This window comes from Astyanax mexicanus, chromosome 5, assembly GCF_023375975.1.
Source record: "Astyanax mexicanus isolate ESR-SI-001 chromosome 5, AstMex3_surface, whole genome shotgun sequence".
NCBI lineage: Eukaryota > Metazoa > Chordata > Actinopteri > Characiformes > Acestrorhamphidae > Astyanax > Astyanax mexicanus.
In genome coordinates, this window is record NC_064412.1 from 16,708,361 (window position 1) to 16,720,851 (window position 12,491).

The window sequence follows — 12,491 nt, forward strand, 5'->3', positions numbered from 1 at the left end:
ACCTGCCTGTGCATGAAACAACAAAGATTCAAACACTAGACAATCCTAAAGGGGAATCCTGTAAAGAATGTCTTACACAGCACGGCTCTTTTCTTATTCTCTCTTTCTCTCTCTGTCATTACGTTTTCCGCAGGGTCTTTACCAGGTGTAACCACTCTGCGGTTGGTGGAGGCTGGGTTTTTCACTTTAGCCCTGGCATGGGACGCTCCCACCGGCTCTATACAGGGCTATAGGATCACATACGGACCCACAGGTAACACAATCACACACTTGTCCACATGTCCACACCCACACACTTAAAATTAAATCAGTTAACCTCCTTCTTTAATCCTCCAGCAGCCCTGATAGATCCTGTAATTAGAGCACAGATAGGAAAGGGAAGGAGGAAAAGAGGGAAACATTGCCTGAGGAACTGGAAAAAATGAAGCCAGTAAGTTAAATATTGTAGTTAAAGCAAGTAAACTGAATTACTTTTGAATGAGTGTTCAGAGAGGAGAGACTGCAACAATGCACTGAGTTAAAGCTGCTGACAGGTTTAGGAGGCCGCTATAGTTTAACTTGGAGACAGACTATAAGAAAAATAAAATAACGGAAATTAAAGTTTTATCTTGCCTGAGGCAGCTGATCTACTGTCAAAAGGAAGCTCACTACTGCTAATTGCTTTAAAATACTGAAAAATGACTGGAATGAAAAGCATTTACAGACTAATACACATAACCGTATACACTTACAGGCATATACAGGAGTGATTGCAGGGAATGCAAAATGAGCAAATCCAGCAAGTGCTCAGAATCACATAAGCAAGAAACTTTATTTTTGGCTGATTTATAATTTATCTTATCTATCACATTTTTTGCAGATTTGTTAGGTTTTAAAAACATGAGGTTCTTATTACTGCACTTTTTTACTCATGTTGTTATTCAGTATTTAAGTGATAACACCACTTATGACCAATGTAAGGGGAAGGCCCTAATAAAGCTAATAATTGTGATTGGTGAATCGAGTCAAACGTGGAGCTTCAAAATGGCACCTGCGACCCTAGGAGGATGCGAACGAGCACACGCCTCCTCCAACACAAGTGAAGTCAGTCACCCCTTTTTTCGAGCTGCTGCTGATGCATCATTACCTAGCAGCTAGCGCGCTCGGAGGAAAGCACAGCGACTAAGTTCCAATATTATTAAATAATTTAGAAGTACATTTACAGAAAATGTTTGTTGTCCCCTTATGTAAGGTTTCATTTACTTTATTGTTGTTGTATAATTGCGTCGCTATAATCAATGGTCGTTATCACAGTCACAAATATATAAAAATAAATGAAAGAAATCTGGACGGCTGATTTTCAGAGTCCCTTTCAGTTTCCTTTAGGAAATTCACTTTCCCCCCCAATATCCTAAAATGTTGGGTCACTGATCTGATATCTGTGACAGTTTATATATTTTTAATATCATAATACATATTGCAAAAAAATGTGATATATGAAAGGTTCTAGCACTTAAAAAATTAAGTACATGACATTTAAAACAGATTAAAAAAAAATTTGTATATTTGAAGATAAAATCTTTATGTTTATGCACTTGCAAGTTCACAGTTATTAATCATGAGTTATTTTAGCGTGAACTCCTGTGCCTTATCTGTGTATTCTTCTCTGTTGAGCTGAAGGAGGTAATTTCTCTGAACTCAATGTACCTTTGTGTCTCAATTAAGTATTGTGGCTGAGGCATGTTGGGTATCTCTGGTGCGGATCCTGTGAGCAGTGTTTGAGTTGGCAGGTCTTAATAAGTAAGATTAGGTGTGTCTCTTTATATAGTCAGGTCAGAGAGTTTTATGTCTGAACCTGTCGTGCTGTCTGACCTGCTGGCTGGCGTGCTGATGACTGTGAAGGCGTTTCTCTTTTTGGGTCTGAATACTTTAGTCTGTTGTGCGAGTAGAAAAGCACTTTTAGGAGTCACACAGGGTTTCATCCTACTCCGCCTGCCTCGGCACTGCTTTGATCCTGTGTCTCTTACTGGAGCCTTTCTGAAACATTTATGACAATGAACATCTGTTTTCCTATTTTTATCTAGTGCCAGGTAGACCTGATGTAAGTGGTGACTATATTTAATTTTTCAAGTGAGTTTATTCTCAATGCTGTCTTGCATTTTCCCCTTTTAATAGTATCATCTGTTTTTTTTGTATTTTGTGAACATTTCTTGACATGTGAACCAATAAAATACTTCACATTAACATGCATTAAATTAAGAATGTTTCTTTATTTACATTTTATGGTAGCCATTAGGGATGCAACAATACAGTGTGGCCACGGTTCGGTTCGTATCGCGGTTCTTGGGCCGCGGTTTCAGTTCGGTTTCGATATATCAATATTATTTAGCTCCAACATGCAGCACGTTTTTTAACCCTTTCTATTTAAAATCAACAAGGTGTTCCTACTCAATTTTGCAGAGCCATTATTGCATAAAAAAAGGCACAGATGAATTCAAATCACAAAATTTATTGTAAAAAAGGAATACTTATTCTTACAATTTGTCAAAAACAGGCAAAATTAAAAAGTGCAGTAATAGGAAATGTAAACATAAATATTTTTCAATTAACTCAACCAACAAATATTGTTAGCCGGTCATATACTTTAAGAAAATACCAAACTGATATACACACACCACTAAGAAAACTAGATCAAGCAACAAGAATCACAAATATGAACATTGAAAAGTGCACCATCCAGTCAGGACAGTTTAGCAATATTGTTGTGAATCACATACTAATCAATAACCACAAATAAAACATTAAAGTTGTTTCAAGTCTCAAATTAAAGTGTTCTTTTTTCTGTATAGAGGAAAAACAGCGGTTCCTTTGATCAAATCCTCACAGCAATGTTCCAGGAGTAGGGACTGTTTCTGCAGCATGATTCTACCACCCTCATGTTTATCAGTTCATGCTCATCAATTCTAGTGGTTGAGACTTTTTAAAGGGTGCCCAGTTTTGTTAGATAATGGGTCAGTCACTTTGATCCAAACCAGTTTGTGTCATAGAGAAGAGGAGAATTAAGATTTTCGGAATTAAGACATATTTATTCATAAATTATCAATATCAAATCATATCGAGTAATGACTATCCTATAGTGTCATAAAAATTGTGTATCATTACTAATATACAGCACAGAGAGTGCTTATTTGTTGGCATTAGGCTATAAATGAATCAGCTTCTCATCTCATCTCTATGTTTTGTTGACAGGTCAGCCTGCTTCTCTGCTGCGGGAGCAGACGGTCGGAGTGGAAGCCACTTCTTTCACACTGGATGGTCTGGAAGCAGACACAGAATACATCATCAGTCTGTACCCTCTCTTTCCTCGAAACAGCGCTACACCAGTAACTCTCACTGCTCGCACTTGTGAGTATGCACAAGTATGCCTCTCTCACAAGCACACACACCTTGTGCAGTTAAATGTGGTAATAGTTAAATAATTCATGTCTCTCTGTTTACAGTGCGTTTAGAAGGAGTGCAGGAGCTCTCGGTTGCTACAGTCTCAAACAGCACTGTTGATGTGCGCTGGAGAGGAGTGGGCGGGGCCAGAGGATACAGGCTTGTGTGGGGACCATTCAGAGGTCAGTGCTTAAAATTATATTGGAATATTTTTATTGTTATTGCAATAGTGTTCTTAAAATGCTTTTGTTTTTTAAATTGTTTTGTTTGTCTAATGGATCTACACAAAAGTCACATTTTTACACATTTCTACACAAAAAAACAAATTTATCTAACAAGTAACTTCATCACTTGCTTTATGAAATAGGCCAAACTAAAATAATGAATGTTAAACAATAGTTAACAATAGTTAAAACTTACTTATGCACATAATGCTTTCGAACTCTAGTCTGATAGCATATCTGTATTTAGCATTGAAGATTAATTGAAAGCTTTTACTAGTAGGATAGGTGTATGAACATTTTAGGAGTGTAAATAAAATGAGCCCAGACTGTTAAACAACAGTTTTGGGGTTTAAAAACTGCCTAATTTTACGTCTATGTTTTTGGTTACATCAGATTCTCTTTCAAAGCATAGCATTGTTTGAGGTTAACCTAAAGTCTTCCATTATTTATTTATCATTATACATTTAATGCATGTATTGATGTATTGTACATCCCATATTGTTCGTAAATTTAAAAAAAAGCAGAAGATGAGAAAGGACTTTTGTTCAAACAGCTGTGTTACACCAAGAAAACAGTGAATAAATGTTATGTGTCCAAACAGCTTTTTTAAGGAAAACCTCATGAAACCTCAAGCTCTCTCTCTGCTCTCTGTTTGTTTCAGGAAGTGATGTCGAGACTGTAGAGGTGAGAGGTGACAGTGAGGCGTATACTCTGGTGAATCTGCTTCCAGATACAGAGTACATTGTGACAGTAATTGCTCTGTACAACGGAGAAGCTGAGGGGGCTGCAGCAACTGCACGCTTTAAGATAGGTACACACACACACACACACACACACATACAACACAGTTGGATTTTGACTCACAGTCTAACAATTCAGCCAGCAGAACTGTCATTAAACTGAGCGCATCTTTTGATGAGTCACTCTCTCTGCTGAATGAGTGTGTTAAGTTTGTATGTAAATAATGCTGAAGTGTTTTGCTGAATGTGTTTGTGATTCAGAACGTTCAGAGCAGCAGGTTTTGAAAGGCACCACTACAGGACCCACCAGCATCAGACTGACATGGAACCTCATACAAACAGCCAGGGGCTACCGGCTGGAGTGGTGGAAAGATGGAGAGAGTGAGTTGCGCACAATTCTACACACAGCTTTATACATAAGCCTATTTTCAATGCTGCAGTGACATGTCTTCTATAAACTTTTTTTTTGCAGATCAACACAGTTGGTTAAATCTTAAAACGAAGTAGTATAAGGTCGTTTTTTGATGGGTTATACTGCAACATTCTGCTTTTCCCAAAATTTTGTTCTGAAACAATCACTTGTAGCACAGGCCACCTGTTAGAAAGAAAATACTGTATCTTTTTGTTTTACACAATGAGGATTCTAGTTTGCTGAAGTGAATTTCAGTGAATTCACTTCAGCAAAGTGAATTGCTTATTTAAAGCAAAATTTGTCATTATACTAAGGCCATTACACACCAGACGTTCCTCACCATGCAGTGCCTGAAAACTTAGAACCATTGTTTTCAGTGCAGGTATGCACACCAGCACTGTTAATGCATGCTCATTCTAGAACTGTTCTAGCACTGTTCACTTCCTCAGCGCATCACAGCTTCCAAAATTTGATTTTGTCATAATTACATTGATATAAATTAAAACAACAAAAAATATATAATTTATGAATTTGACTTTGAACTTTAAGTTTAAAACCTATGTAAAGAACAACAGCCAGATTCACATTATGTGAAAAAATGAAAAACTACAAAAATGTGCAGATATGCAAATTAAAACAAGTCAATATAATGCAGATTCTATAAGTTGCTGTTTCTTGTTCATAAATCCTCAGGGAGCAGAACCCAAAAACAGACTTTCTCACAGAGCACCACAAGCTATGAGATAAGAGGTCTGCAGCCAAGTACTGATTACATCATTACTCTGTACACACTCTACGATGGACGAGAGGAGGCCACACACATCTCAACTGAATCAACAGGTCAGAACCTCCAGCATAACCCAGGGCCTGTGCAATTTTAAATTAAGGATGATGGTTAAGTGTATCAAGAAAGGTTGTTTACTGTGTAAATACTGTATTTAGTGGAACGAGTGGTTGGTAGAGTCTCCAATCTGCGAGTGCTGGAGTCATCAGGCAGCACTGTGCGGCTCGGGTGGACAGGAGTCGCTGGAGCAACGCAGTACAACATCATCATCCTTAACACTGAATGTAAGAATGCTTTTAACATGAGCTACAATTAATTACAATAACCTGAGTGAAAGCAAAAATGTATACACACCCACATGTCCAAATGTCCTGACCTCACTATTACTCCAGAATCTAGTAGAATCTAGAGTCTCTGAACAGTAGAGACAATAAAAGCAGACTCCAATAATGATTTCTCAAAAGAAAAAATTAACAAGCAGATTTATGCAAACATGTGTTGACAATGCCTTGTTGTTCTTCCTCCAGCTGGAATAGCAGTGAACAGGGTGGTTCCTGGAAACCAGACGACCCTTGACTTAACTGACCTTCAGGGCAGTGTGTCTTACTCTGTCAGTGTGACTGCCCTGGTGGGCTACAACGAGGGAGAACCAGTCACTGTCTACATCAAAGCAGGTGCGTTTGTCTATTTGTGTCTGTCTGTCTGTCTGTCTGTGTGTTGAAATTAGAGTTCTTTCAAGTTAGAGTGAGTAAACAGGACAAACCATTACATCTAAACACATCTGTCTGAGGGTTGGACCTTTCTGTCTGCGGCTTTCTTTGACTAGATGCTTTTTTTCCTGTTTCATTTCTGAGTCAGAACTAAAAACTAAGCATAAGCAATTAATGAATAATACATTTTCCTACCTTTAGGGATCTACCATGCATTTTTAGGGAGACTTTATAGCAGTAATTTGAATGTTAACCTCACCATTTATATATCTATGTACATTTTGTGACTAGTGAATTTTGGGTGGGCACAAGAGCTCCTTGCGATGAACCAGTTTGATCTTTCCAGTCAAAGAGATCAAACCGATGACCCTCTGACCAATAAAGAGTCAGTTTTCCGCAAATTATCTAACAAACAAATGTATATGGTTGTAATGTTTTGTTTTGTTTAATTAAAAAGATTTATGTCTTAAAGTGAAAAATGTATTAGATAATCCAGAATATCTTGCTTTTGAAGAATTATTATCAGTCAAAAGTACTAAATGCAATATGTAGTGTTTTATTATTACAATAGAATTGTAACATGGCTTAAGTATCATAATGATATTGTTTTGTGGATAGTTTAGTGACTCACACTCTTACCAAATAGATATAATAGAGCTATAGAGGCAACAGTGGGCATCCCTGATCCTGGCAGTGTCTAACTGTGTTAGTGCATTTACTGTCTTTATTTAGTGTCCATTAAGTGCAGCACAGGTAGCAGTATGTCTGTAGACACATGTCCCTTCTTGTTTAGCTTATGGGATTATAAATGGTATGGTCTCTTGGCATTCAGTTATCAGGTTGCCAACATTTATGCTGACTTGTGGGGGTATTTCTTGAATCTTTGCCAGCTGTGGGTCTATACAGACACATTTACCTTTCAGGAGCAGTGAAGGACAAGTTGCTTCAGCAGAAGAATACTGAAATGTATAGAAAGCTTGTGGTTGATGGACAGATGGATGAATGCATGGTTGAATGTTGTTATATCTGCTTAATCCTTCTGTACAACTGAATATTTGACAGATCAAGCTCCAAGCAAGGTGACTAACCTGCGTGTGGCAAATACCAACAGTCGACGCATCCGAATTACATGGACTGGAGTTACAGAGGCAACCGGTTACAGGGTTACTTGGAGACAAGGCAACAGTAAGTGCAGAAATTGTGTGTTTATGTTATCTTTAGACATTAAGATGGTTTATTTATGCTTGAATATATTATAATTATAAAAAATAAGCATTCATTTTTGGCCACATTTTTTCATATTATATTTTTTCAAATATATTAAAATTGATCTTATTGTCTATTGACATTTTTGTATCTACTATCAATTTGAAGCATACTGAAATCTGAGATGTTATGATGCATTGTTCTGTTATTTTTGAGAGATTTAATTTTGTGTTTAATTTATCCCCCTCTCTTAGATCCAGAACTGAATCGTGTGCTAGGTGCAGATGTCAGTGCTTTCACTATAGAAGGGCTACAGCCTGATGAATCCATTATTGTGGGTGTGGCTGCTGTGAGTAACGGCCGGGTCGGAGAAGTGACCACTCTCTCTACCAGAACTAGCGGCTACTCAGCCACAGTCACAGGCCTGCGGATTGTGGATTTCAGCTCCTCACGCATTCAGATATCCTGGTCACCTGTAGCCAGAGCAACAAGCTACAAAATCACCTGGCGACGAAGTGATGGTAGGCTAAGTGTGCTAGGATATGCAAATGTTAATCAATATCCACTTATTAATTTTAAATAAAGCTATTTATCCTTTAAAAATGTAATATGAAATAATACTATTTTTTAGCATTTTGCAACCTTTATACACTGAATTTTAAAAGCAACAAAATCCACTTGATCCACTTAAAATGATACATTGCCACATAAACAATGGACAAAAAAACATAAAAATAGAAAATGAGGGATAAAATGTAAGCATAGATTATGATAGAATTCTAAAATGAAATCTCTTTCTGTATTATCAGCTCTACAATCGGCCCCCATTGCTCAATAAAACCCCATTTTAAAGGCTTAATGTAAATGTTATTTACTAGATGACTAACATTCCATATATTTTGGAACCATCATTTTTTGTAGGGGGGTCTGTGTTCATCCAATACACAATAGGGCTGCTGTAAAAATATTTCTAATGAAGCTAAAGTTTTGATCAGTCCTTAATTAGAATGACTAAATACTGTTTTTGAATTTTTGTTCAGAATTTTAATCATTTGTAATTGCTTTACAGCAATTTCACTAGCACAGTTTTACAGCACTAGCACAATATAATAATATTTTATATTATTATACAGTGATGGCAAATATTTGAATTGTAGTGTATATTAATTCTATGTATGTCTTCTGTCTCGTCTGACTGCAGGAGTGGAGAACTCTCAGACTGTATCTGCAGATTCCAGGTCCTACACCATTGATGGTCTCCAGCAGGGATCCTCCTACAGGATATCTGTCTCTGCACTGGCCGGTTCCCGGGAGGGACCTGCTGCCACTCTGAACGCCAGGACAGGTTCCCTCTCCATTACTATCTCTAATCGCACATTATGATCACATATAGCATGTAGCACACAACGTGCAGCACACATCTTCTGCACACATTGCTTTATGTTTACCTTTATGTTTACCTTTTATTTTTTTAATTTTCACATCAAATCACATTTTATTGTGATTTTTGATCCTGTAAATTATTATTATTTGCATTGAAACTTAGAAGTGTGAACATGTCAAAATTGCTTATCAAAAGTTTGCGGACACTTGGCCTGTCACAGTGTTTCACACAACAAAAACGTGTTAATATTTGTCATAATTAACCTCAGGGTTGTAGGTTTGATATCTGCATCTGCTCAGCTGCCACTGTACTCTTAATTCAGCATTCCAAGTTGGATTACATTACAAGAGATTACATTTTTATAATCACAATAAAGGTTAAATTGCATTTCCTTTTTTGGTTATGATGTAAACTTTCACCACCAGTGTTTCTGTTTTCAAATTGTGTATTAAATAAGCAACGCTGGCTCTTTAAGACCATGCAAAATATACATGTGCATTTTCTATGCATTATATATGTATTAGACAATCCTAGTAGGCCCAAATCATTACGATATTTTTTATGACATGAAAACAACACTTAATATAATAATAACACTGGCATCCCCAGACTTTTTATTGGCAGGTGATACTAAAATATATTTAAAATGTCAGGATTCTAACTTGCTTTTTGTTTTCTTCAGTCTCGGAGGAGGTGGTTGGACGTGTTACTGATTTACAGCAAGAGCCGCGAGGGGAGGTGGTCAGAATCAGCTGGGTTGGAGTTCAGGGAGCAACAGCATACAGAGTTCTGTGGAAGAGAAGTGATGGTGAGAGAGCATTTATGAGTAGTGTTTGCACATGGACAAATTTATAATTGAAAAGGGTGTACGGTGGAGGTATATCTAAATACAATATATATGACAATAATATTTTCATAAAAATCCACATTGTGATAATACAGGTATTCTGTTCTAAAACCAGTCTGTTTTATATTGGTTTTGCTATTTGCTGACGATATTTAAGGGTATTGTTTGTGTCATTTTTAGGTTTACAGACGTGAATAAACCTTATTTAAACCATGCCTAATTATTTTTCAATGCTTTGACTGCTAAGCATAGTATTTTAGGGCCATATATCCCACCAATAGTGTTAAGCCACATATTACAGTAAATTAATTATCAGCATTTATTATCAGCCATAATTATCTCCAGTGTCCAAGGGCTTCATGATCTAAACAGAGAGAATACAGTAAATTCCTTTACTACTGATCTTTTCAGTTTTATCTTGCTCATTTTAATGTTTCATCTCTTTAGTTTAAAAACAGATGAAACAGTGTTTTGCTAGTCTTTGTCTCCTTCAGCTGTTCTGCTCATATAAAATATTGTATCTTGCCCTGTACAAATAACTTCTCGGTTGTTATTCAGTTAGCAGCTGTATGAGTTTGCTATTAATTTGATGTGTCTGTGTTTCTATGTAGGTGGGGAAGAGCAGGTCCAGTTGGTTGGTGGTAACGTGACATCAGTGGATCTAAAGCAGCTGGATGAAGGAGCTCAGTATGATGTACAGGTTGTGGCTCTGGTCCAGAACAGAGAGGGGCCTCCAGTGACTGTCAGAGTCACCACAGGTCAGTGTCACAGTAGAGGGGTTAAACTTACAGAACCTGTAAACACACAGTGTATTTAAAACTGATATCAAAATGAACCCAGGCCATGTGTTTCAGCAGCTTGACTGGACAGAATGTATATTCATGTTTTCGTGTACATACTGTTATGTGCATGGCATGTATATTTGTGTTCATGTGTTTTTCAGCATCAGAGCCATCTGGGAATCGGGTTGAGGGCATGCGTGTCGTAGAGTCATCCTCAGGAGCACTGCGTATTGTTTGGAGAGCAATAAGAGGAGTTGATGGATACAGAATCTACTGGAGGTCTTCTCAAGGTACTTCCACACGTCACCCCAACCACTATTTTTTACAGCACACCTGCACGGACACACATACATACACTTACATAATCTACTCCCTCACAATTTCTTTATGCTTTTATTTTTTAGGTGAAGCAGAAACAAGTCGTCTGATTGATCGAGACGCAACATCATTTAACCTGGAGGGACTTCGTCCTGGTTTGAGTTACACCATACGAATGGCTCCTGTAATAAGAGGAAGGGAAGGTCAACTTGTCACCATCACAGAATATACTGGTAAAGAATAATAACAAGCATACACACTTCACTGTTGAGCTTTAAGTGTTTAATGCCAATTTCTTCATTATTGCTGTTAGTTCATACTATTTAAATTTCTTCTGTCAGTTTCTACATGTACATACCAGTAATTGTAATAATAATGGACACGGTCTGTCTCGACTGACAGCATTTAATATTTTGCAAAACATTTTATAGCACGGTAATGTTATTGGTAAAAATCAGGGATCAAGGAAAGCAGCACCTTTCTCAATATCAGTTAAGCTGATACAGGTCTGTGTATTTAAAATGATTAACTTTAATCCTAAGGGATTGACACTCATAACAATTTTTTGCCAAATCTATTATAATAAATCACATACTGTTTCACTTTTAAACAGTAAAAAGGTTTAGAATATACACTTTGTTTTTGTGAGGTTAAGTAACCAAATCTCAGTTTTAAAAGAGACATTAGTCATGTGAAAAGATAAAAATTCAGTTTGTTTAATTTATAAAGCACAATAATAACCAATTTATTTCAGTGAGCTACAGTAACAGCATGCATTTACCCACAGTAACCGCAGTTGTTCTTTGTGTATTTTGCTCCCTCAGCTTCGCTTGAGGCCGTCACAGACCTCAGGGTGGAAGATGTCACGCAGGACTCTGTGTTGCTGCTTTGGAATCCAGCAGCAGGTGCCACAGAATACACACTGCGCTGGCAAGAACGAAGAGGTGAGGAAAACATGAACGTGAAGTATTTTTAACTTGGAGTATTTGGAGTCTATGGAGTGTTTGAGTGAGTGTTACTGTGAGTGTGTTTGCTCTAGACCCAGGTACTGTTCAGACGTTGACTCTTCCTGGTACGACTAGTTCATTCCGAGTCACTGGTCTGAGACTGGGCCGCCGGTACCGCTTCACTCTGCAGCCAACCTTTTTCAACAACGTTGGTCCTGAGACTGCTGTGGAGGAGCGCACAGGTTACAAAATTTACAATATATATTCTGTTTTATCGTGGTTAAAACTGATAGTACATACTGCAGGGAAGTTCTGACATTATGGCTTGTTTAAATGGGTACAGGTTAATGAGATCTTCTTGCTAACAAACATTATGGGCAGCATTATGGTCAGAAAAAGTTGAGGTGATTGAGGTCATGTCCAGATATTGTACAATAAATTGATAACATTATTATTGTGACAGGCCTAGTGGTAGATCTCAAGTGCCAGTATTGAGCACCCTATACAGTATAAGCCACTGGTATGGGATGATAGATATGCGCCGTTTTGCTGAATAAGTATTTGTTAAGAAAAGGATCAGATTCTAAAACTTAGAATTTGACTACTATACATATGCTATGACTACTATAGCACTGTGTAATTTGTGATGTCAACTTACTGTGAGGAATATTCAGTATGATCTTATTAGTATTAGTGCTGTTAAAATTATACAGTCTGAAA

General features: G+C 37.3%; 1 protein-coding gene across 3 annotated transcripts in view; it reads left to right on the forward strand.

The window, feature by feature from the left end:
* col7a1 (collagen, type VII, alpha 1) overlaps positions 1-12,491 on the forward strand; it is an 85,347-nt gene that overhangs the window by 14,762 nt on the left and 58,094 nt on the right. For all 3 annotated transcript variants that reach the window (XM_049479257.1, XM_049479256.1, XM_022675755.2), the window contains exons 9-25: positions 134-253; positions 3,229-3,384; positions 3,480-3,599; positions 4,303-4,452; positions 4,643-4,762; positions 5,487-5,633; positions 5,736-5,861; positions 6,105-6,251; positions 7,350-7,472; positions 7,748-8,014; positions 8,695-8,838; positions 9,560-9,685; positions 10,336-10,482; positions 10,668-10,796; positions 10,911-11,057; positions 11,649-11,768; positions 11,864-12,013. In XM_049479257.1, coding sequence (XP_049335214.1) covers positions 134-253; positions 3,229-3,384; positions 3,480-3,599; positions 4,303-4,452; positions 4,643-4,762; positions 5,487-5,633; positions 5,736-5,861; positions 6,105-6,251; positions 7,350-7,472; positions 7,748-8,014; positions 8,695-8,838; positions 9,560-9,685; positions 10,336-10,482; positions 10,668-10,796; positions 10,911-11,057; positions 11,649-11,768; positions 11,864-12,013 — 2,439 coding nt within the window. The remainder of the gene's footprint in view (positions 1-133; positions 254-3,228; positions 3,385-3,479; positions 3,600-4,302; positions 4,453-4,642; positions 4,763-5,486; positions 5,634-5,735; positions 5,862-6,104; positions 6,252-7,349; positions 7,473-7,747; positions 8,015-8,694; positions 8,839-9,559; positions 9,686-10,335; positions 10,483-10,667; positions 10,797-10,910; positions 11,058-11,648; positions 11,769-11,863; positions 12,014-12,491) is intronic.